Source organism: Strongylocentrotus purpuratus, unplaced genomic scaffold (genome assembly GCF_000002235.5).
Source record: "Strongylocentrotus purpuratus isolate Spur 01 unplaced genomic scaffold, Spur_5.0 spur5_scaffold_5, whole genome shotgun sequence".
Taxonomy (NCBI): Eukaryota; Metazoa; Echinodermata; class Echinoidea; order Camarodonta; family Strongylocentrotidae; genus Strongylocentrotus; species Strongylocentrotus purpuratus.
This window is the reverse complement of record NW_022145611.1, coordinates 39,836,557-39,858,615: the sequence shown is the minus strand read 5'-3', so window position 1 is coordinate 39,858,615 and position 22,059 is coordinate 39,836,557. Positions and strand designations below refer to the sequence as shown.

The window sequence follows — 22,059 nt, the reverse complement described above, 5'->3', positions numbered from 1 at the left end:
TGGAAATCCACGATGGCATCTAAAATGGCCGCCAGTTTTCTAAAAAAAAATGACCCGAATTTAGTTACTATTTACAGTAAAGCTATAATTAGTCAGGATATTCACTGGTATGCTTTTAATTATCATAATGGTTTAGAGTAGCCTCATACTCAAACTATCACAAACCGGGATGTATCCATCATCTTAGAGATGGCATTTTGGTGTTTGTGCCTAGGTTTTGGGAGTCGGCAAATCCACTTAGATTGATTAAAATGTATTATGGCCACCAGAAATACTGGAAATATAAGAAGGCTTTCTAAATGGTTGCCAGTACCCAAACATAATGGGATTCGGGTTACTATTTACAATAAAGAGTTTAAATAGTAAATTTGATAAGGGTAAGAATATTCATTGATACACAAAATAAATGTAATACAAATTTTAACTGTAGCCTTTTATGGAACATTGTATCCAAGATGGCACCATTGTGCCATTAAAAAAAAGCGTATACGGACACCTACCCCCTGGACATCCACCCCGGATAACCACCCCCTAATCATCTACCCCCTATGACAACTACCCCCTAGGGCAACCGACCTCTAGGACGACTAGCCCAGGACTATTACCCCCAGACAACTACGCTAGGGGTAGTTGTCCGGGGGAATTTGACCGAGGGTAGTTTACCTAGGGGGTAGTTGTCTCGGGGGGGGGGGGTAGTCGTCCTAGAGGGTGGTTGCCCTAGGGGGTAGTTGTAATTTTATGTCTGTCAATTCTTAGGCATTTTGGGTCGACTGATACCATTTATCTTAATAAATCTAGCTTTCCCGAGGAGAACACGTCATCCTGCGGAATAGTTAGCATCAATACGGCTGGCGGACCATCGCACACATAGAGAGAATAGATAGTTAGAACTGAACTGATCGTCAACGAATTGGAGTTAAGTCTTTCGTCAACTCTGTTTGTTGCTATGGCAGGCAGCCAGTGAAAACGAATTCGTTAAATCAAATTATGGAAATGCAAGCATTACTTTAAACAAACAGAACTCTGTTATTCCTGGCACATTTTTCCTGATTGAGGTGTCATTATGAAACTAATGAAAGGGCAGAAAATGAACTTTCTAGAAATGTGATTTTCTCTTTGAAATTCAGTTACCGCCCGCCAAATGACTTTTTGTATCCTTTCTTCAAGTTGCTTTTAATCACTCATGAGTGAAATTTGCATTGTATGAGGTATGGTATCGGCATTAATCAGGCTTTTTGTTGTGCAGAAGCGGGTTATTAGAATAACTTGTAAAGCGAATTATCGTGCACATACAAATCTACTTTATTATGAAAACGGTATTCTAAAACTAGAAGATCTCTATTCAATGCAACTTGGAATGCTCATGTTTAGCATTCACTCTGGGGACCTCCCTCCTGCCCTTGCTCAAATCTTTAGAAGAAATAACTAAATTCACACCTATAATACTAGACAGGCTTCTGCTCTCCATTTACCATATGCAAGGACAACCTTCACTCTGAATACACTAATGTCCACTGGCCCCAGTTTCTCGAATTCACTTGATACTACTATAACAAATGCTTCAAGTATATCAGTTTTTAAACGTAGCCTTAAGTCATATTTTCTTCACAAGTATGTCGATGACACATGAATGTGTTATCAAGCTTTATTGTTTGTGTACTGTAGCATATTTAACTCTACTCTTGATCTGTTTTCGTTTATTCTTGACTTTGACATAATCCCCTTGATCCCTTTTCTTTTTCTTCTTCTTTTCCATCTGTACATATATATTCCTACTTGACCTCTGCACTCAGAGAGCGATAACTCATTGAAGTCTCGATTTGGTGTCAGCTTGGGTTTGTCCATATTAGATCGCCCTCCAGTGGGTGGGTTGATTTTTGCACATATGATACATATTTTCACACACACGGTGGCCCGAATTCACAAAGGAGGTTTGTCGACAAACCTTGGTTTTCGTACGTCATATGACGCGTTTTTACGCGTTTTTTACAAACCTGGTTTGTAAAGAACAAAAGGAGGTTTGTCGACAAACCTCCTTTGTGAATTAGGGCCGGTGAGTTTGTTAGCTCACCCGGTGTGATGGGGATATGCGCTGTGGTCGATGCATCGTTGGGTAGTTGTTCTCTGAGAGTATTTTGTAAATAGTTTTATATATTCCATATTGTTGTATTCATGAATCAGTTATCTTTGTCACATCATAATTATGAGGGGGCCTTAACTTAACAAGCTGTGCTTTAACCAAGGTCTCCTCGTCTTCCTTTATTCTACATTGTACTGTTATGATTATACTCTATTATAATTTGTCACACGTGTTTTCTGGAAGACAAATAAACTTGATACATGTACTTGATACTTAATTGATTTGAGGCTAATTTGAGGTTACGGTAGCCATCTAAAATTGCGAAATGGCGGACATCTTAAGTTCCGTATCGAAAATAAGGCCACTCTAATACTTAATTATTATTCAAACCATACCAACAAGACCAATGAATATCCAAATCTCTAAAAAGATACTTTTAGTCTCAATAGATACAGCGTAACTAGTAATCACTTTGCTCATTTATAACAGACTAACGACCCTTTTGGATGCCATCTTTGATTTCCAGGTTTTCTGGTGGCCATAGTACACTGTTGCTCATAAAGTTGAATTTATTCTTTTTGAATTATTTTGACAATGATTTATTCCTAATAGATCTAGATAATAATATACATTCTCAGATTTTATTGAATAATAATTTGCCAATGTTTGTTTTGCGTGACTGCTAAAGCATGTGTGTGTTACTATGCTTATCAACTAGGGGACCTACGCCCTTAAGTCATAAATGACAGTAATGAGGATTAATGCCCCACAAAAGGGGACTAATATAGCACCGGCACGGTTTTGATCCTGGGGCCTCACAGTTACGAGGCCATTGCTTTGCCACTGAACCATGACTGTATACGCAGCGGGGGCTAGGGTAGAGGGCAGTTCCCACAAATAAAATTTAAAAAGAAAATGAAATAAATTATTAATAATTCATTGCATTTTACCCCGGTCCCCAACATAAACAAGAATCCTCTGTACGGCCATGCATTATGGCTCAAGGCATGGGCACAATATTTCCATAAATTGGGGTAAAAAAAAAAATCCGACTTTATGAGCAACAGGGTAGTGGATATAGATACTTCGACCCGAAAACTCTAGGTATAGACACTAAAATCACATCTATAAGATGTATATATCACGATTTATGGCTCTGTTATGGTATTGGCGGCCATCTTGTTCTTCATTTTGAAAATAACCGCTTTCCCAGGGGTCCGATTTTCTTAAACTTTAAGTACGTTGTTCCTGATGTCGAACACTACCGGACAACAGACTATGGCACAAGCAAGCATCAAACTTCGTTCTACTGAACAACAAGCTTAAAATGCGATAAACCTGATATCTGCAGAATTTAAAAGCTAAAAAATACATGCATGACGAGAACAGCCAATTAGAGCTCTAAACCAGTAGTAAGTACTGTTTAATAGGGTGTTAGCTCATCATATTCACACTCTTGGTAAGAGGGTACATGGAGCCAGGGGATTATAAAATTTATAACAGATTAGAGACCAAGCCTAGACCCCCTCCATTGTTGTTGATTATGTTAATCTGACCACACAGATTAAGTCCTAATGCACTTACCTGACTTTCTTTGCCACATGATCTATAACAACAACAACAAAATCCTTTAGCATCAATAATTCCTCAACTCGGGGTTCAAACAAAAAATTGACATCATTATTTTTGGCCCGTCTGCAAACGGACCGCCTCTATGCATGACTCCCGGGCATGACTCCACCCATTTGAAGGGATTCTTTGTCTCAGATTCTACACAGAATCCTGGATTTAGCTCATGCTAGCTTATTATAGACCTTTAGGTCAGTCAGGAATCCCATGACTTTTACAAGTCGATCGCCTGTCTGATTATCAAGATATTTATGATTAAAATTCGAAATTTTAAAAACCATCTTCCCAACGATATTTAAAACACGATAAAGTCTATTGGGGAAAATGAGTATGGTAAAACCAGTCACTCAAAGAGTTTTACTTTAAGTTTGTGGCATTTCATGATCATTTTGAAGCGCATTTGTTTAGGCCTTCAATATTACAACATAACCATATCACAGACACTGATAACACGTAGGGCCATGCATCTCAGATTTGTAAAACTGGAAACATTGTTAAACAATACGTTATTAACATTTTTAATGACAAATGATTTTTTTTTTCCTCCAAAATATTCAGCTAAAATTGAGCAAAGTTCTAATTTTAGTTTACGAATATTTGAACTAATACGATTATTTACTTTCTTCCTTCTTTCTTTAAAAAAAAATAGCACTATCCGATCGTATTGCTGTAATAATTTTGCAATTCTCTTTATCTACCCGTGTTTTCAAATCACAAAACTTGTTATACTCCATGACGACCTGTATAGTTACGGTTTGTTTAAAGATAAACTTTAGTACTGGTAATGCGATTGCATTGTGAAAGAAAACGTGTGAAAGGATCAGAAACAGTTGATCATGTAGCATGTAAGTATTGGTGTGCACTGCAAGGTTCTGGAGTCATCAAAATCATAATAAATTTGACCGAGTCTTGGTAAAGTAACAAGCACTCACATAGAAAGCTATAATTATATGGGACAACACACATGGTGTCGGGGCTAGTACTACCTTGATTTCCTTGTCTTTCTATGCTCATTACTCAGCCAGTATACATTTTCTTCCAAAATTGTTTGGCACATGTCATTTATTTGTAATCTTGAACATTCAGTGTAAGTTTCGTTTGATTCTGTGAGAATTATTTTTTTTTTTTAACCAGTACTGGAGTTTATCTTTAACTGTCAAACCAAACCAACGCGTAATGCTAAAAAAAAAAAACATTCCTCTTATCCCAAGATAGTTCACACTTCGTTCTCTCAAATTAAAATTAAAATTCGTATCAAACTATATAATTTTGCAGGATAAAGTGAATTGGCTCTTTCGATGTGAACTACGATATGTTGCTTTATCAATTTGAAAATTCGATAATTATCTTCTCTGTCAATGACTGGAGAAATATTCTACTTCTGAATTCGTGAATACATTATCTAGACCTGTGATTTATTTGCAATCTTACAATATTTCTGCAGATGTACCACTCCGTACCATCTGCGTACACTTCGCGATATTTTTTCAAATGGAACTTATAGTACTTGAAATATCTTATTTTCCAAAAAATGTTATGTTTAATAGATTTCTCTCTAACAAACGAAGCTCTTTAACAGCATGGGTATCCTTTACAGATGTACAAGAGCTCTCATGATACTATTCGAATGATTCTTCTGCAATACTCATTAAAATCGTGTTTCATTTATTATGTATATTTATGTGAAAATAGAATCACCCATTAATATATTTCACACCTGTGTACACCTTACCATGATAGGCGTTTTAAAGATAAACTTGAGTTCTGGTAAAAAAAGAAAATGAATTCTCACAGAATCTAACGAAACTTACACTGAATGTTCAAGATTACAAATAAATGTCATGTGCCAAACAATTTTGGAAGATGATGTATACTGGCTGAGTAATGAGCATAGAACGATAAGGAAATCAGGGTAGTACTAGCCCCGACACCATGTGTGTTGTCCCATATACATCTTTCTGTGTAAGTGATTGTTACTTTACCAAAACTCTGCCAAATTTATGATGATTTTGATGACTCCAGAACCTTGCATTACACACCATTACTTACATGCTATATGATCAACTTTTCTGATCCATTCCACACTTTTTCTTTCACAATGCAATCGTATTACCAGAACTCAAGTTTATCTTTAATGTCATTCACAACCCTTATAAAAAAAGTACCATGGTAACCATGGTTTTATAAGGCCTCGAGCTCTCTAATCTCTCTCAAATAAATCGAGTGATCACTGATGTCACTCCTCTGCAAAGTGAAAATGTAGTCGAAATAGAGTGAACATTCACTCTTTCTTCTTAGAGAGGACTCTAAAATCAATCGATATACACTCCTAAACAAGTGATCCCTATAACGTGACTCCCGGAGAGTGAAAATAGAGTGAACACTCACTCTTTTCTTCTTAGAAATCGACTCGATTGAATCATCATTTTATCATGCTTATTATTCTAAAACTTCTACATAATTTTCCCTCTCAAAAATAAGCTCAACCATAGCAGGAGCATTCAGCACAATCATGCTCTCATTGCTGGTCAAATATTGATTCGTATTATATGCAATACTCAGAAGAAAAATAAATCCCCTTTTCCTATAACAGACCGGCACGTCTGTATTACCAAACATTTAAGTTTGCTCAATGCTTTGTACTCAATCTGAGTACATCTCGCCATGTCGGTTGGTATTATGCCATTCACAAAGCATAGAGCTCTCTCCATTCCAGGTATTTGAAACATAATATTGGTTACAAAATATATTATATACAATGTTTAACGTAATTCGTCTAAACCTACCACTTGTATATTGACATCATAATATACACAAACACACAAACAGAAATCTGTGAACCCTTCTCATAATCCAAAAGTGAGAACAGACACAAACAAAATCATCTGCAGAATGTAAGTTATAAAGTTCAAGGGCGGTTATATGTCCCGATTATGTGTATTCGACCCTAATTATGCGCCACGTTTTAAATTGAATATTTTTAAATATATAGTTAAACCTTAAAATAGGAGGAGGCATATACACTCGGAGGGGGCGTATAAATAATATGTCTTGTTTACCCAGGGTTGCCTTGTGAGTATTAATTAGGGTATACCAATAATGTTCTCCTAAGGAGTCCCGTTTATTTCCTCCAGTCTTTGCCGAGCTACCATGATAAGGCGCTCAGAGTGGTATATGAAGATTAATATCTTGCCAAACGACATTTAGTGCGGCGGGACTCGAACCGCGAACCAATATAATGATTCAAAGTCAATAAGTGAGGTATTTGCTAGACTACGACACCTCGAATCAGTTATTTTGATTCTGTGTATGTTTGTAAAATGTGAGCAAAACAAATTTCCAATGTTGGACAATAAATTGAAATTGAATGAATTGAATTGAATGTTGAATTTGAATTTCGAATCCTCGCAATGTATGAAACACAATTGCGCCTATAAAAACAGTGTCAAATGATGGGGTGCTTCAACCTGTTCGTTCATGGTATGGTCTATCGATCACGACCGCTGTCGCGGACGGACTGATGATCACCTTCAGCTTTCCATAGTACCACGCCAGCTGCAGGACTACTGAGATCTCGACATGTTCGAGTAAGACGCCCCGCAAATACAAGATAGAGTGAGAGATAATTTTGTTTGTTTGCAAATAATTAGTTTATTAATTACGTTTAAAAAAATTAAATGTAAAGGTTACTTAATATTTTTCAAAACATATTTAATTTGAATGTAGGCCTAATTTTGGATGGTAGGGTACGGTACCGGTACCGGTACCCTACCGGTGCCTTAACTTGACCGAGACCGAGCCCGATGGCGAGGGCCTAGGATCTAGTCTTGGAGCCCGCTCAAACCGGGTGATTCATAAACAAATCAGTGTGTCTAAATTGTAGTCTTTCTTAATTTCTAAGGAGCTTTGCAGCCTATCCTGAACATTACCAGTTGTGTATGCAGGCACACAAAACACAGCTTTTACACCCTACTCTTTGCAAGAAGTCTAGATCTAGCATAGATAGACTCTAGTCTAGATTTTCTAAACGTGCTAGGCTGAAACTAGACTCTAGACCTAGGCTTCATACTTAGCCATAGCATAGCAATTATAATATAGGGAGTGACTCTCCTACACAATGGTATCCAGGGGCCCGTTCCTAGAAACCAACAACAAGACAGTCATAACTTTATCCGCCAACTACGGAGATGCCTCTGATCTTCCTAAACCGTTTCACGAAGTACTTACTAACTAGAGTCTAGATATCTCGTGAAATCGATAGTATTGGCGAGAAGAGGAGCTGAGTCTTAGCCTTAGTTGCAATTCCAACAGATTTAAAAAAAGTAATTGTAGGAAAACTGCAATTATTTAAATGAATGAGGAGTAAAAAAAGATTGAAAATGATACCAGGAAATAAGAGATGCAAATCATGCAATATACTTCAAAATGTGTGTAGATTATACAATAGAAGTACTTGTAAAATATAATAGTGAGTAGGCCTATTTCATTATAGATCTACGACTGGTGAATCGGTTTTGTTCTTGAGATGGGTACCCCCCGGATATTTTCATTTGATAGTTTATAAAAATACACCCTTATATTATTCTTTGAAAAAATACCATGTAATGAAATTTGTGTTCAATGTTTTTGGCGTCGGCACAATATAAAAATTACAAAACTTCAACATTCCAAATGTTAAAACATATGTTTAAAGTAGTTTAAACCATTCACTTTACACATTTGAAGATAGAATTCATCTCGAAATTAATACCCCCTTCACATACACATATTTTCCTTACGAGTCCTTACGGATCACCAAATCGTAGACAATCGCACGCAAGCGTAAAGAACTTGCTGGTATTCGTTAAAAAAATCGTACCAACTCGCATACACTCGTAAGGATCCGTGAAAGGAGAGGCAAATTTTTGACATGTCAAAAATCTTCTGACCATTTTCCACAGATTTATTTTTCCGTAAATAGCTCGTAATTAGCTCATAACAATCCGTAAGTATCGTAAAATGCTCGCAAGAATCCGTAAATGACTTATAAGAATTTTTTAACAATTTGTTTACAGATTATTTATGGATTATTACGAGTACTTACATGTTATTTACGATTTGATTCGGGTCGTGTTACGATGGCTTTACGGATTGTTATTGGTTATTGCGAGCACTTTACGTACAGTTACAAGTACTTTCCGAATCGATAAGTATATGTTACGTATATTGGGAATTATACGATTTGGGAAAATGTATAAAAGCTGCAAGTTTAAACACTTCATTTTCAGTTTTTTATTTTGTTAAAAATCAAAAGGCTCATTAGTACTCGTAACTACATGTAACTCGTAACTATTCGTAACAACACGTAGACAGGTCGTTAATAACACGTTAGTTGCTCGTAGTTATTCGTGACAACTCATAACAAATCGTGGAATTTTGCCGTAACAACTCGTAATAACTTGTAATAATCTGTTATACATCGTCAATAGCTCGTAACAACTCTTAAATCGATCGTAAAAGTGGCCAAAACGCAAGGATATGTGCAATCCCTAAGGACTCGTAAGAAAATCTGTGTATCTGAAGGGGGTTTAACAGACCTGCCAACCAGTACGATTTGGTCGTATTTTGTACGTTTTTTAGAAGCAAATACGACAGTACGATTTTCCTCAATAAAATACGTTTTTCAAAAAACAAAAAAACAAAAACATACTTTTTTAAAATATATATATATATATATATATATATATATATATTTTTTGTATTTTGTGTGTGTGTGTGTGTGTGTGCCATTTTCAATGGCAAAATGCCCATTCTGTCCTGTAAAGGATTCCAAAAGCATATCACATCGGCAATTTGGGGATGTTAATTGGTTCATCGAACACACAAGTCGTGACGAAATCATGCATATTCAACCAATGATCCATAATTTTTATGCCTCCGTTACGAAGTAGCCGGAGGCATTATGTTTTCGGGTTGTCCGTCCGTCCGTCCGTCCGTCTGTACGTACGTTCGTCTGTACGTACGTACGTCCCGTTCTCGTGATCGCGTTATCTGAAGAACCGATTGATGGATTCCTGCCAAACTTTGGTCATGTATGTATCTTGCAGAGCCGATGAACTGATTAGATTTTGGGGTTACGAGGTCAAAGGTCAAAGGTCACAGGGCTCATTATGTATGCAAAAACAGCTCGTGATCGCGTTATCTGAAGATCCGATTGATGGATTCCTGCCAAACTGTGGTCATGTATGTATCTTGCAGAGCCAATGAACTGATTAGATTTTGGGGTCATGAGGTTAAAGGTCAAAGGTCACAGGGCTCATTATGTATGCAAAAACAGCTCGTGATCGCGTTATCTCAAGAACCGAGTGATGGATTGCTGCCAAACTTAGGTCATGTATGTAACTTGCAGAACCGATGAACTGATTAGATTTTGGGGTCACGAGGTCAAAGGTCAAAGGCCACAACGCACATTATGTATGCAAAAACAGCTCGTGATCGCGTTCTCAAGAACCGATTGATGGATTCCTGCCAAAATTAGGTCATGTATGTTACTTGCAGAGCCCATGAACTGAGTAGATTCTTGGTTCATAAGGTCAAAGGTCAAAGGTCATGGGCTCATTATGTATGCAGAAATAGCTTGTGAACACATTCTCATTAGAACTGACAGATGGATTACTATTTAACTCAGGACATCTTGCAGAGCCAATGAACTGAGTAGATTTTAGGGTCATGAGGTCAAAGATCAAAGGGTCATATATGTATATGAGAAATTGCTTGTAATCACGATATTCTGAGAACCTGTTAATGGATTTCAATTGAACTTGAATTCGAAAAATGTGTTCTGTTTTGGTTTGTAAAATTGCTCTATGACGGAGGCATCATTTTCGGCTGCGCGCAGTCGAATTCCATCTAGTTTTTTTCCTATGTAGGAACTGTAAGAGACATTGGGCGTGGTCGTGCTTGATTTTGAAGTTAGAATGAGCGATCTGAAACGCTCATCGTAAATGCTCATCGTGATCGCAGTTCCACGGTGTACTGTTCATGCTTACTTCTCTGGCTCATCTAGGCAATTCTCCGTGTGTGGCCTTAATTGGTCTTCCAGCTGGATTCGCAAACCTTCACTGTGCATGCTACGTAGACCCACTAGAGGTCAGTGCGTTGACCCCATTTAAACGCTTTTACAAATTGTAAACGCATCTTTTTGTGAGTTTACGATCGGCGATCGTGATCGCCGTTTTTCGGTGATTCTACAAAAGTAAGCATGAACGCAACCGTGTTTTAAACTAAACGCGGAACAGATGCCTGATTCTGGCCAGAAAAAGTGAAGCATGAACACGCCATTGATTCACGTAACAGTCAGTGTTTTTTTTAAGAATTCAACTTTTGTCAGTAAAATACAACTTTTGGGATTAAAGCATACAGTTTTTGAACTCCCAGAGGTTGGCAGGTCTGGTATAATATGGGTCTGAAAACTAGAGAATACATTTCTGACTATGGCTTGCCTGCCGTGGCAGAATACCCATCCCTTCGAGGATTTTACAATGTGGAAATAAAGGCGTATAATCAGTTTATTTAAGTGGGAAAATCCTTAAACATAAACATGGCATATTTTCAAATACAAAAAACGATTATAACTCACTGTTTAAGTGAATGTGTAGAAAAATCATAGTTGGAGAATTTATTGTCCTTTTTTGCCAGCCATATTCTACCCAATAAATGACATGGGATGGTGCTGCCCATGGACTAAAAAGTTATGACAGTGTCAGAGGCGTCATAACTACTTAGTCAAGATGTTGTTGTTGATCTTGGCAAAGAGGGCTTCGAGAAACGGGGCCTGTTCCTCGAAACCGTCATAAATCTAACTTCTTGACTAAATCAGCGTTAGTGAGCTAGTTGTCCACAACGTGTTTCACGAAGCACTCTTTGCCAAGATCAGGAACAAGATCCTGACTAAGTAGTTATGACGTAAAAAAAACCTGTCATATCTCTGTCATGACGTTTTAGAAGATGGGCAGCTCCATCACATGTCATTTATTGGGTAGACTATGGCTGACAAAAAAGGGCAAGAAATCCTACAGCTATGATCTTTCTACACATTATCATCATTTTTTATACCGGTATTTGAAAGTCTAATGAAGATATATGCCATGTTTATGTCTAATACTTTTTCCACTTAAATACTATGATTAAACGCATTTATTTCCACATTGTTAAATCCTCAAAGGGATGGTAATCTACAATGGCAGGCAAGCCATAGTCAGAAGTGTATTCTCTAGTTTTCAGACTCATATTATTTTCGAGATAAATTCTATCTTCAAATGTGTAAACCAATGTTTAAAACATACCTACATGTTTTAATGTTTGGAATATTGAACTTTTGTCATTTTAATATTGTGCTGACGCTTAAAACATTGGACAAAACTTTTATAACATCGTATTTTTACTAAGAATAATATAAGGGTGTATTTGTATACACTATCCGGGGTACCCATCTCAAAAACAAAACTGATTCACTGGTCATGAAACGAAATACTCCCAATTATATTTTACAAGTAAATTCTATGGTACAATCTGTATAATCTACACAAATTTTAAAGTTTATTGCATCTGTCATTCCCTGGTACTATTTTCAATCCTTTTTCATTCCTAATTCATTTAAATAATTGCAGTTTTCCTAAAATTCCTTTTTTTTAAATCCGGTGGAATTGCAACTAAGGCTGTGTCTTGGCTCCTCTTCTTGCCGATAGTATTGATTTCTTGAGATATCTAGCTATTAAGCTCTTCGTAAAAACGGTTTAGGAAGATCAGAGACATCTCCGTAGTTGGCGGATAAAGTTACGACTGTCTTGACGTTGTTTTCGAAAAATCATAAATTATTATGATAAATTGTACATTAATTGATCGATGAACGAGAGGCTTACATGAACTACAGAGATCTTCAGAAGAAAAAAGTTTAGATATGAAAAGTAGTTGAAAAACAATAAATGTATGTGCTCACCTTAAATATTATAGCTAAATCTGGACTTTTGACTTCTTTGTGATTTGTAATTGTTCTACAAAAATAAAGAATATATTGATGCAAGTGCTTTTGATTGTTCTTACCGGTATATCTGTTAGTGCCTAACATAATTTGGTTCAAGAGAAAGTCATTCAACAAGGATCACCATCACTTCCAACCCTGTAGTGCATAAGTCGAAGTAGAATCTTATTTATCATTTGTTTTAAAAATACAATTCTTTTGCTTGATGCAGTTTATTATTTTTATTTTCAAATCTCTGATATGACTAATTGACACATTTTTCATAATTCTGGAAATTTCATGTACAGTGAATTGGGCTAGTAGAGTTAATGGGAGATTGTAGGGCTAATGGGGACCAATCACACACACACAAAATCGCTTTTTATGTAAGGGATTCCATGAAGGTATACTTTGGCAGTGTTCAAAAAACTAAGTTTTGGGGAAGGTCCAGATGTAACTTTTTACAGTCTGTAAATGAACAGTATGACTATTACCCCAATGTCAAAATTTCAAGATTTGGTGGGACTTGGATATTTTGTGTGCCCATGTGACCTGAATGCCTATTAGTATCAGCTTCAAATTTACTTCTGATCAGAGATATTGCAAGTGTAAATACACTGTTTTTGAATGGCTTAGTACTCAAAAGTGACTAGTAGACTAGTTGAAGCCCTTGAATGTGCGTGTGAGTCTTGATTAATGAAATCTTCTTTTTTATCCTAATTTCCTGTTCTTGTTAATCATTGACAATTTGAATGTCTGTAGAGTTAAACGAATGACCACTGTACCAAATAGGAGAAGCAATAACCTTAAAGAGAAGGTTCATTGATTTAAAAAACTAACTACATGTATAATGTCATTATCGCAAAGGTGACACTTTGATTGGCCAAGGTTATCAAAAGTCAATGCTTGGAAACATTAGAAGTAATGATTATTAACAATTACAAAATGCTTAGATACAGCCCCGCCATAGCACCTGAAAAGATCCCCGGTCGCTGCTGAGATATGACGTCACATGTTGAACATGATGTGCACAAGCAAACGATGTCCCATGACATCTCACACAATTTTAGTGCCTGTTTTGTCATCTTTTCTCCTTTTATTTCTCGTACTTCAATACCCTCAGACAAAATGTTTAATCTATTGCCTCACTCTTAACCCCGTGCATGGTATAGTTTGATGGAAAATGCAAGGATAAAAAAAAAAGGAATCCGTCGCTTGTAAACAAACTAAGACGCCATTGTATTTTCAGCTGCATACACCGCGGCATGTTCGGCGTTTCAAGAGGAAACAAATGACGTCCATGCTATCATTCCGGAGGTTTTTTTAATTTGAAAGTGTGGTTTCTTTGATTGTTCATTAACCCATATTCTGTGTATTTACAAACAAAAGAATTTAGTTATCAGAATGGGGGTCATATCCCTTTTTGAATGGTGTAAAATTCCATCACATTTATATACACTAAACTCATTATAATTTGAGAAATTAAAGCATTGCAATTATGTTCATTCTTTATGGGATGTCGTCTGCTTTGGCAGGGTTGGTTCATATTGTGACGGCATGAAAACATCGTTATTTTTCTGGCAAATCTCTCGCATATCCCAGATGCTATGGAGGTTGTTTTATTTGTATTTTTATAAACCACCCGATATGTAGTTGACCTAAAACTTGCATGATGGCCATCTGTTAGCTTACCAGTTTCTAGTAATACGCTATTTGCCATATTTGTGATTTTCTATGAACTCGCACTTGAAGAGCTAGACTCTTTGAATTGCAACGGTAGTTACGGTACTCAAATATAAATCTTAAGGTGGAAAAAATATTTCTTGCAATGGGTCAATTTTGTGTGGAGCGATAAACACACACAAACATTTTGATTCACTCTCCAAGCCTTTGTTATTGACTCTGGGCTGGGTAATGCATCTATAGTAAAGAACAAAACTGAACAAAAGAAAGGAATGTACTTATAAATGAAAGGTGATAAGGGAGGTTTAGACATAAAGCAGTCTTGGTCCATTTGTAAAGCCTTTGTTAAGCAAAGCAGACAAGCTTAGATTTGTAAGATACGGTTAGGTGAGCAGTATCTCATTCAAATTTTGACAATGTACTCCAGACTGTTGGTATCAGATACAGTAAGCAGTCTCCTAATTCGTAAAGCTTTAGAATGTGTGTGTTTACTCCACTCAGAATAATTCTTGACAAGCATTACTGCATCCTCAAAGGGATAGTTGAGTTCTGTTGCAGAGGGCGCTACACAAAATAATTTTGTTGTGAGATAATGAAAAACTGAGTGTCAAATTTGAAAGAACATACAATTTAAATGACAAAATCATCTTTGTTTGATCAAAATCGGTTCAGAGACGGCTGAAATATCCATAAATATAACGATTTCTAATACTTGTGTACCACCACAAATATTAGGTAATTTGAAAAAGCTGTTGAAAAAACGAAATAGTGCCTTTTACTTCATATTTCAGCCAATACCAATGTTAGCTTCTTTTCTTTTTTTTTCGTGTTGGTTATATTACGCATAACCAGCCAGCCCATGTATTGTTATTTCTACCGGTCAACATATTTTTTTTGAAAGTGGAGCTGAATTGGTATGATCGTATTGGCTAAATTTCACACATTTTGGGGTCTAAAATTACCTTCATAGCAATTTTAGGTTCTCAAAGGGCACTAGAAATGTCTTGGATAAGAATAAGAGCAATAACCATGCACTTTGAAGGCATTTGCGTTCTGAAAACAGAACTCAACTATACCTTTTAAAGTAGATATTCATTGATTTTAAAAACTAACTTTATTTTCATTACTGCAAAGTTGAAACTTTGATTTGAAAGGTTATCAAAATTCAATGATTGGAAACATTCAAAGTAATGAATATTATAAATTACAAAATGCTTAAATACAGCCCCGGCATAGCACCTGAAGAGCTCTCCGAACGCTGCTGAGATGTGTGAGATCATAGTATGGATATAACTAGCACAAGCAGACGATGTCCCATGACATCTCACACATTTTCAGTGCTTGTGTTTTCATCTTCTCTTGAGTTCTCTCTCTTACTTCACTACCGTCAGGCTAAATGTATACTCTATTGCCTCACTCTAAACCCGTGCATGGTTTTATTTTGATGACAAATGCAGCGATACAAAAATAAAGGAATCTGTCGCTTGTAAACGAAATAAAACGCCATTGTATATTCAGCTGCACACACCGGGGTATGTTCGGCGTTTAAAGAGGGAACAAATGCCGTCCTTAATATCATTCTAGGTAGTTTTCAATTTGAAAGTCTGGTTTCTTTGATTGTTAATTAACCCCTATTCTGTGTATTTACAAGCAAAAGATTTTAGTTATCAGAATTGGGTCATATCCCCTTTTGAATGGTTTGACATGCCATTACATTTATATACACTAAACTCATTATAATTTGACAAATAATAGCTTTGCAATTATGTTCATTCTCTATGGGATGTCCTCTGCTTGGGCAGTGTTGGTCCATATAGTGACGTCATTAAAACATCGTTATTTTTCCGGCGAATCTCTCGTATATCCCACCTGCTATGGAGGTGGTTGTATTTGTATTTTTACAAATCACCCGATATGTAGTTGGCCTAAAACTTGTACGATGGCCATCTGTTAGCTTACCAGTTTCTAGTGATACATTAGTTGACATATTTGTGATCTTCTTTGAATTTCACCTTTAAGGTAAAGACCAGTATTGGAAACGCCCCAATTTCAAAAAATGAAATGGAAGCTCTTATTACCAAGCATGTGAAAGAATATGTTTTGACTAATACATGATGATAAAAATTTTGCTGGGAAACCATTAGTTTATCTATTGGTGTGTGAGAGATAAGCGCACGTGTCGCGCACGTGTGGGTAGTCCCATATACATCTTTCTGTGTACAGTGCTTGTAACTTTACGAAGACTGGGTCAAATTTCTTTTTGATGATTCCAGAACCTTGCAGTACACACCAATACTTATATGCTAGATGATCAACCTTTTCTGATCGATTCCACAACGTTTCTTTCACAATGCAATCGCATGACCATAATTGGTCTTTATCTTTAAAGAAAAAAGGACAATTTAGCATCTACTTGTGTATGCAATAAAATGTATCTGAAATTATGTGTATAGTACCAAATTATCCTGAAATTACACCTGTTACACAAATGCCAATTGTTACCCTTTTCACTCTATACAAATTTCAAATTTTAATATAGATACTACAGAAATTATATAATGTTAAAAGAAACATTGGAATGATTTTCAACCCTTTAAAAAATTACATTTATAAATCTGAACAAGTTTACTATTTTTCTTTAATGGTGATGTGATGTGGTTGGTACCCGCAGAATAATAAGTGGAATGATCATATTCATATGTTGTTATAACATAGCGGTACTTCTTTTATTCACTGGGTTGAATTTTCTTTTTTCTTTCTTTCTTTTCTCTACAGAAGCAGTGCACATCATTGTATTTCCAGACAATGGCATCCACAGAAACATCAGGATTAATTACTGGAAGGCTTGTCTAACACTGAACTCACTGCCCTATCCAGATCAAGCTAAGTTAAGCTCATGAAATAATACCCAAGCAAGACAGAGCTAATTGCGTGTGCGAACGATCTGGAAAATATTGCTTGTTATTTCCAACTAGGTATTTGGCCTCTCCTTGCCTTGATGTACTGTAGTTGATGTGTGTACCCTGGCTTTGTTATGTGCATGAAGGAAACAGAAACTGCATTGAATGAGATTTATGGATAAAGGTGATTGGAATCATTTCAGCAGTTTTGGATAATGCAAAATTGCCATGGGTGATTAGAATAGTAATCATTGAGATGAAATCAGTCAGTCAGTTGGAATACCACAGCGACAGTCATTGCTTTGCTTGGCTGGTCACAAAGACGAAGGAACATAGACAAAATATTTACGTATTTTCAGTTCCTGAGCTGAACTTGCTGTACATGTGAACAGAAATTCACATTAGTGTGCAGGAATGTCATGATTTTTTTGTGATAGAGTGGAATGATCCAATAATGATGCAAGAAGAAAAAAAGCTTCTTCTCTGTTTGGCAGCTAGCAACATTTTTCAGCATCATTTCTCCAGTTAATGGAAACAGAAATGGAGGAAAAGAATCATAAACATGTCAGAAATAACAGCATTTGGGCTGATGATCCTGATGGAAATATAAGCAGCAGCGTCATGGCACATAGTGTGGGAAATACTGGGAGGGATCATAGAGCACTTACCTCACCCACCTCGCCTATGTCTGATGGAGGAAGGGCAGGAAATGGAAGGGTGAACAGAATGCAAACAGTGCGGACCGAGACAATAGAGGAGACTGTGTGTGTCTATGAAATCTCTAATTCAGGAAAGGACACCGATGAGCTAGGAGCGAGGAGAAAATCAGATACACTTTGTGCAGAGGTGATGAGGAATGGTGCATCATCAAGGAGACGATCATCCAGTCCCAGCTCTGGTAGTGATATGCTGCAGGGGAGAAATAGAAGTGGTATCCAATCAAACACATCACATGGTATTAATTGGGATGATGCCTTGCATCAGAAGGAGAATAGCAATTCTAATCATCTACCTGGACATGCTGAGCCAGTGGAAGAGGTGTTTTCACCCCTCACAGTTTTGAAGTCAGATTTAACCAGTCCAACAGACTTGACATCACCACTGATAACTACAAAAGCTGGTCATGCTGGTGATGGGAAAGATTCTCAGGTGGTGGATAAGAACATAGATGTTAAGCACTCAACCCCTGTAGATGGATACTATCATGTTAAACACAACCCTGCCTATAAAGATATGGGTAGACCAGTTATAGCTGGTGATCCGTCATCTAACCTAGGGTATCCTCAGGAGAAATATCAACAGAATAGCCCTGAGCAGACTACTTATGATCCATCCAGTGGATATCGCTTGCAACCTCCAACTTCATTATTTCTGAAAGAGAAGCACTCTGTAACAGGACCCCAGGACAACACACCAAGTGATATAGAGTTCTATGATTGTCATTCACAACTTGGTGAACAGAGAGAGACTCCTGATCAAGAACTCTTTACACCAGAAACTGACAGCAGCTTATTAAAACAAAATGTGGACAAGAAGAACAGAAGTGACATGTCAAGTTCTTCAGAGAGATGGCATACTGGAACAGAAGGTTCCATCGCTATGCACCAAGCCTTACATGATTCAGAAGAAGGGGATGTAAGTCTAGGCAAGAAGAAAATTGAGCATACCACACAGATGAGTAGAGCTGATTTTCCATCTCCACCCAATCCAACTCGTATCCCAAGGTTTCAAAAAGACCCAGGAGATGGTGAGAATCCCAAGCAAGTGAAAAACACAAGAAGTGTGAGTCCCAGTGCTATGGAAAGATTCAAACGTTTCATTTCATTTGGGGAGAAGGATCCACCTCAAAAAATCAAAGAGGTTCCATCTAGCTTCTCCATGTCTTTCCCTTCTCTTCCGGACCTGTCATCTTCCACCCAAGCTCTCAAATCCTTCAACCTTTCCCAGGAGGAGCAGCCCCATTCATCACCATCCAGAGGACGTCCAGCAATGACGCCCTGTGAACGTGGCGAGAAGAGCTGGCGGAAGGATACATCTTATGGTTTCCCCTCTCCTGAGATATCTCTAAAGAGACCTCAGACACTCTTCAAGTTTAATACCTCCCCGTATGATAAGAATACAGAGACACGTAAAACCCGTAGGCGATCTACTGAGGTACCCTTTGAAGGGTTGACCAGTCCAATGTCTGCCAGTGAACGACTACTAAGGTCACCTGGAACCCCAAGGATACCAATGTCTCCCAGGGAACCCTCAGCTTACATTGCAGCCAGAGAGAAACAGGCCAAGCTGGATTTTAGAATCAACTTCAAGGACCAGGCAAACTTTACAGGTAAGTTATTCTGATTCTTCTTATTAAATTCTCTTTGATGATTTACCAGTTAATCCAGATTACTTGCCAATGTAGGTACATGCAGCAAATTAAACTGGAAGAAACCATAAATAGTGAAATGAGCATTATTTTCTCTTTTTTTGCATATTTATTGAAGGCAAGTCCTGTATTGATAATTATTATACACAATTCTGAATTCTTTATAACGTATCACATTTAACTGAGGTTTAACTATGTTTGATATCATGTTTTCCATCTTTTTTTCCCTCCCATCTTATTTTTGTGGGGTTGTTGTATTTCATTTGTTTTGTTTGGAGAAGGGTGTAGGGAATGGTGTAGGTAGAGTGTGTCAGAGCAGCACATTTGAACAAAAAAAAATAAAGAGCCCATCTTGTGTCATTATTGATCAGTGATCTACAGTATGTTCTATTAAACTTAAATGTATTCCTGTATATTTCACTTATAATTTTCAGTACTTGTATATTCTTACGTACACACAAGCTGTTTATCTCATTGTCCCAATTATCAAGAGATCTTAATGATTTCATTATATTATGTAGGATTTTGTACAATTAATTTTTAAACAACACAATTGTTGTGAAGATATTCAGAGTTTAAGGTGTTTGGGTGGTGTCTTTCTCTCAATTAAACAATTTTCCTTCATGGGTTGGACTGTAGCCCTGGAATACACACCCACTTGAAGTCTAAAATCTATAATTACCAAAAATTGAAAAATGTCAATGTCTCCTGATTAAAAATGAACTGATATTCCTGTAATACCCCTCTTCTTCAGGACACATTGTGTGAAATGAAATTGATGCTAAAAGAATAGATTTAAGAGTTGAGCCCTTTAATATGCCTTTTACAAACACAAATATACTGTATCAGGCGATTTGATCTCCAAATATTATTTGACTGTGGTTCATGCAGAATTTGCATAGAGTACATGCCTGCACAACAATAGCAGGTAAATGGGATGTTGAGGATGAGATGCCTTGCAATACTGTAGCATACAACATTGCATAATCAAGTTACTGTATAGAAGCAAAGCTACCCTGCATTGATTGATTGATTTACAGCATGACCATGTTACAGTACATCTAGCGTAGATGCATACATGTACATGTGCATTACATATAACCGGTTTGTCCACAAGGACTTAAACATTATAGTGTGTTTCTCTCCTAAATCTATTGATTTTTATTTCATTACAGTAGTATAATAATGAAGTAGCAGCTATTAGACTGACCTTTTCTGTGACCACCAATTAGTTGTGGCTTTAAAGGGCAACTTGACCAGTAATGGGTGTTGATTTTCATTCATAACTACACATGTGGGTACCATGTGTTATTATTTTTAATTATTTGGCTATGGGATATGGCTATATACACCTGTACACACTATGAACATGACGGACAAAGAAAGCGGACAAAATATACAGTTCGTCAGGTAGACAAAGAAACATCCCTTCACTGCTATTATGTAAAAATGTGTAGAACAGGTGTCCCATGCATATTCACCTGTTCTACATATTTTTACATAATAGCAGAGAAGGGATGTTCCTTTATCTACCTGAGGAACTGTATATTTTGTCCGCTTTCTTTGTCCGTCACATTCATAGTGACATGTACATGGCTAATGAGTACAATGTACAGTATACCGGTATGGAAATGTTGAGGATTGAACAGATTTTCATTTAGAATGGACTGCTTGCATCTTTTCCCCAAGGTTATATATTATGTATTGATGCATCCATTTAATCACCCCTCCCTTTTCTCCAAAATAAATACAAACAAATTATTTGTGTTCATTACTATCAAGAAATGCAGGTGTGATATACAAACTGAAACCTATGTTCCCATCATATGTATTGCAAATGTTGTACTCCACTTTAATGTTGCCCTACTTGAACTATGGTATTCTTGCCTGGGGTAGTTCATTGAAACTTCAACTGGACAAAATCCTGGTTGTTAAAAAAAGAGCAATACGAACAATTTGCAATGTACCTATTCGTACTCACTCGAGCCCTCTTTTCTTTAATACAAAAGTACTGAGAGTTTGGGATATTTTTAATTTACAATTAGGCTGCCTCATGTTTCAGCTGAATAACAACGAACTGCCCCAGGCACTATCTTATTTGTTTAAGAAAAGAAATCAAGTCCACAAATATTCTACCCGACAGGCGTTTTCCTATCACCTTCCTAGAACGAGAACAAGCTTTTAATACTCAAAACACCTTAATATATACAGGTCCTAAGTTCTGGAATTCTCTCGATTCTGTGATTAAAGGTCTGTAAGTGTACGTATTCAGAAGAAAATTGAAAAGTTATTATTTGAATACATATTGTCATTCCTGATTCCTGACTATTCTTGTCTCCAAACTGTATACTTTTGTTCATTACAATGAGTAACTAACGGTATGACCATACCAACTATGTTT

The 22,059-nt window shown here is 36.8% G+C and overlaps 1 protein-coding gene across 2 annotated transcripts in view; it reads left to right on the top strand.

Annotated features, from left to right (window-relative positions):
• The first annotated feature begins 7,214 nt into the window (after positions 1–7,214).
• LOC115929551 overlaps positions 7,215–22,059 on the top strand; it is a 52,954-nt gene continuing 38,109 nt past the window's right edge. For both annotated transcript variants that reach the window (XM_030998826.1, XM_030998827.1), the window contains exons 1-2: positions 7,215–7,324; positions 17,166–19,619. In XM_030998826.1, the coding sequence (XP_030854686.1) occupies positions 17,819–19,619 (1,801 nt within the window). In that variant the 5' untranslated portion in view covers positions 7,215–7,324; positions 17,166–17,818. The remainder of the gene's footprint in view (positions 7,325–17,165; positions 19,620–22,059) is intronic.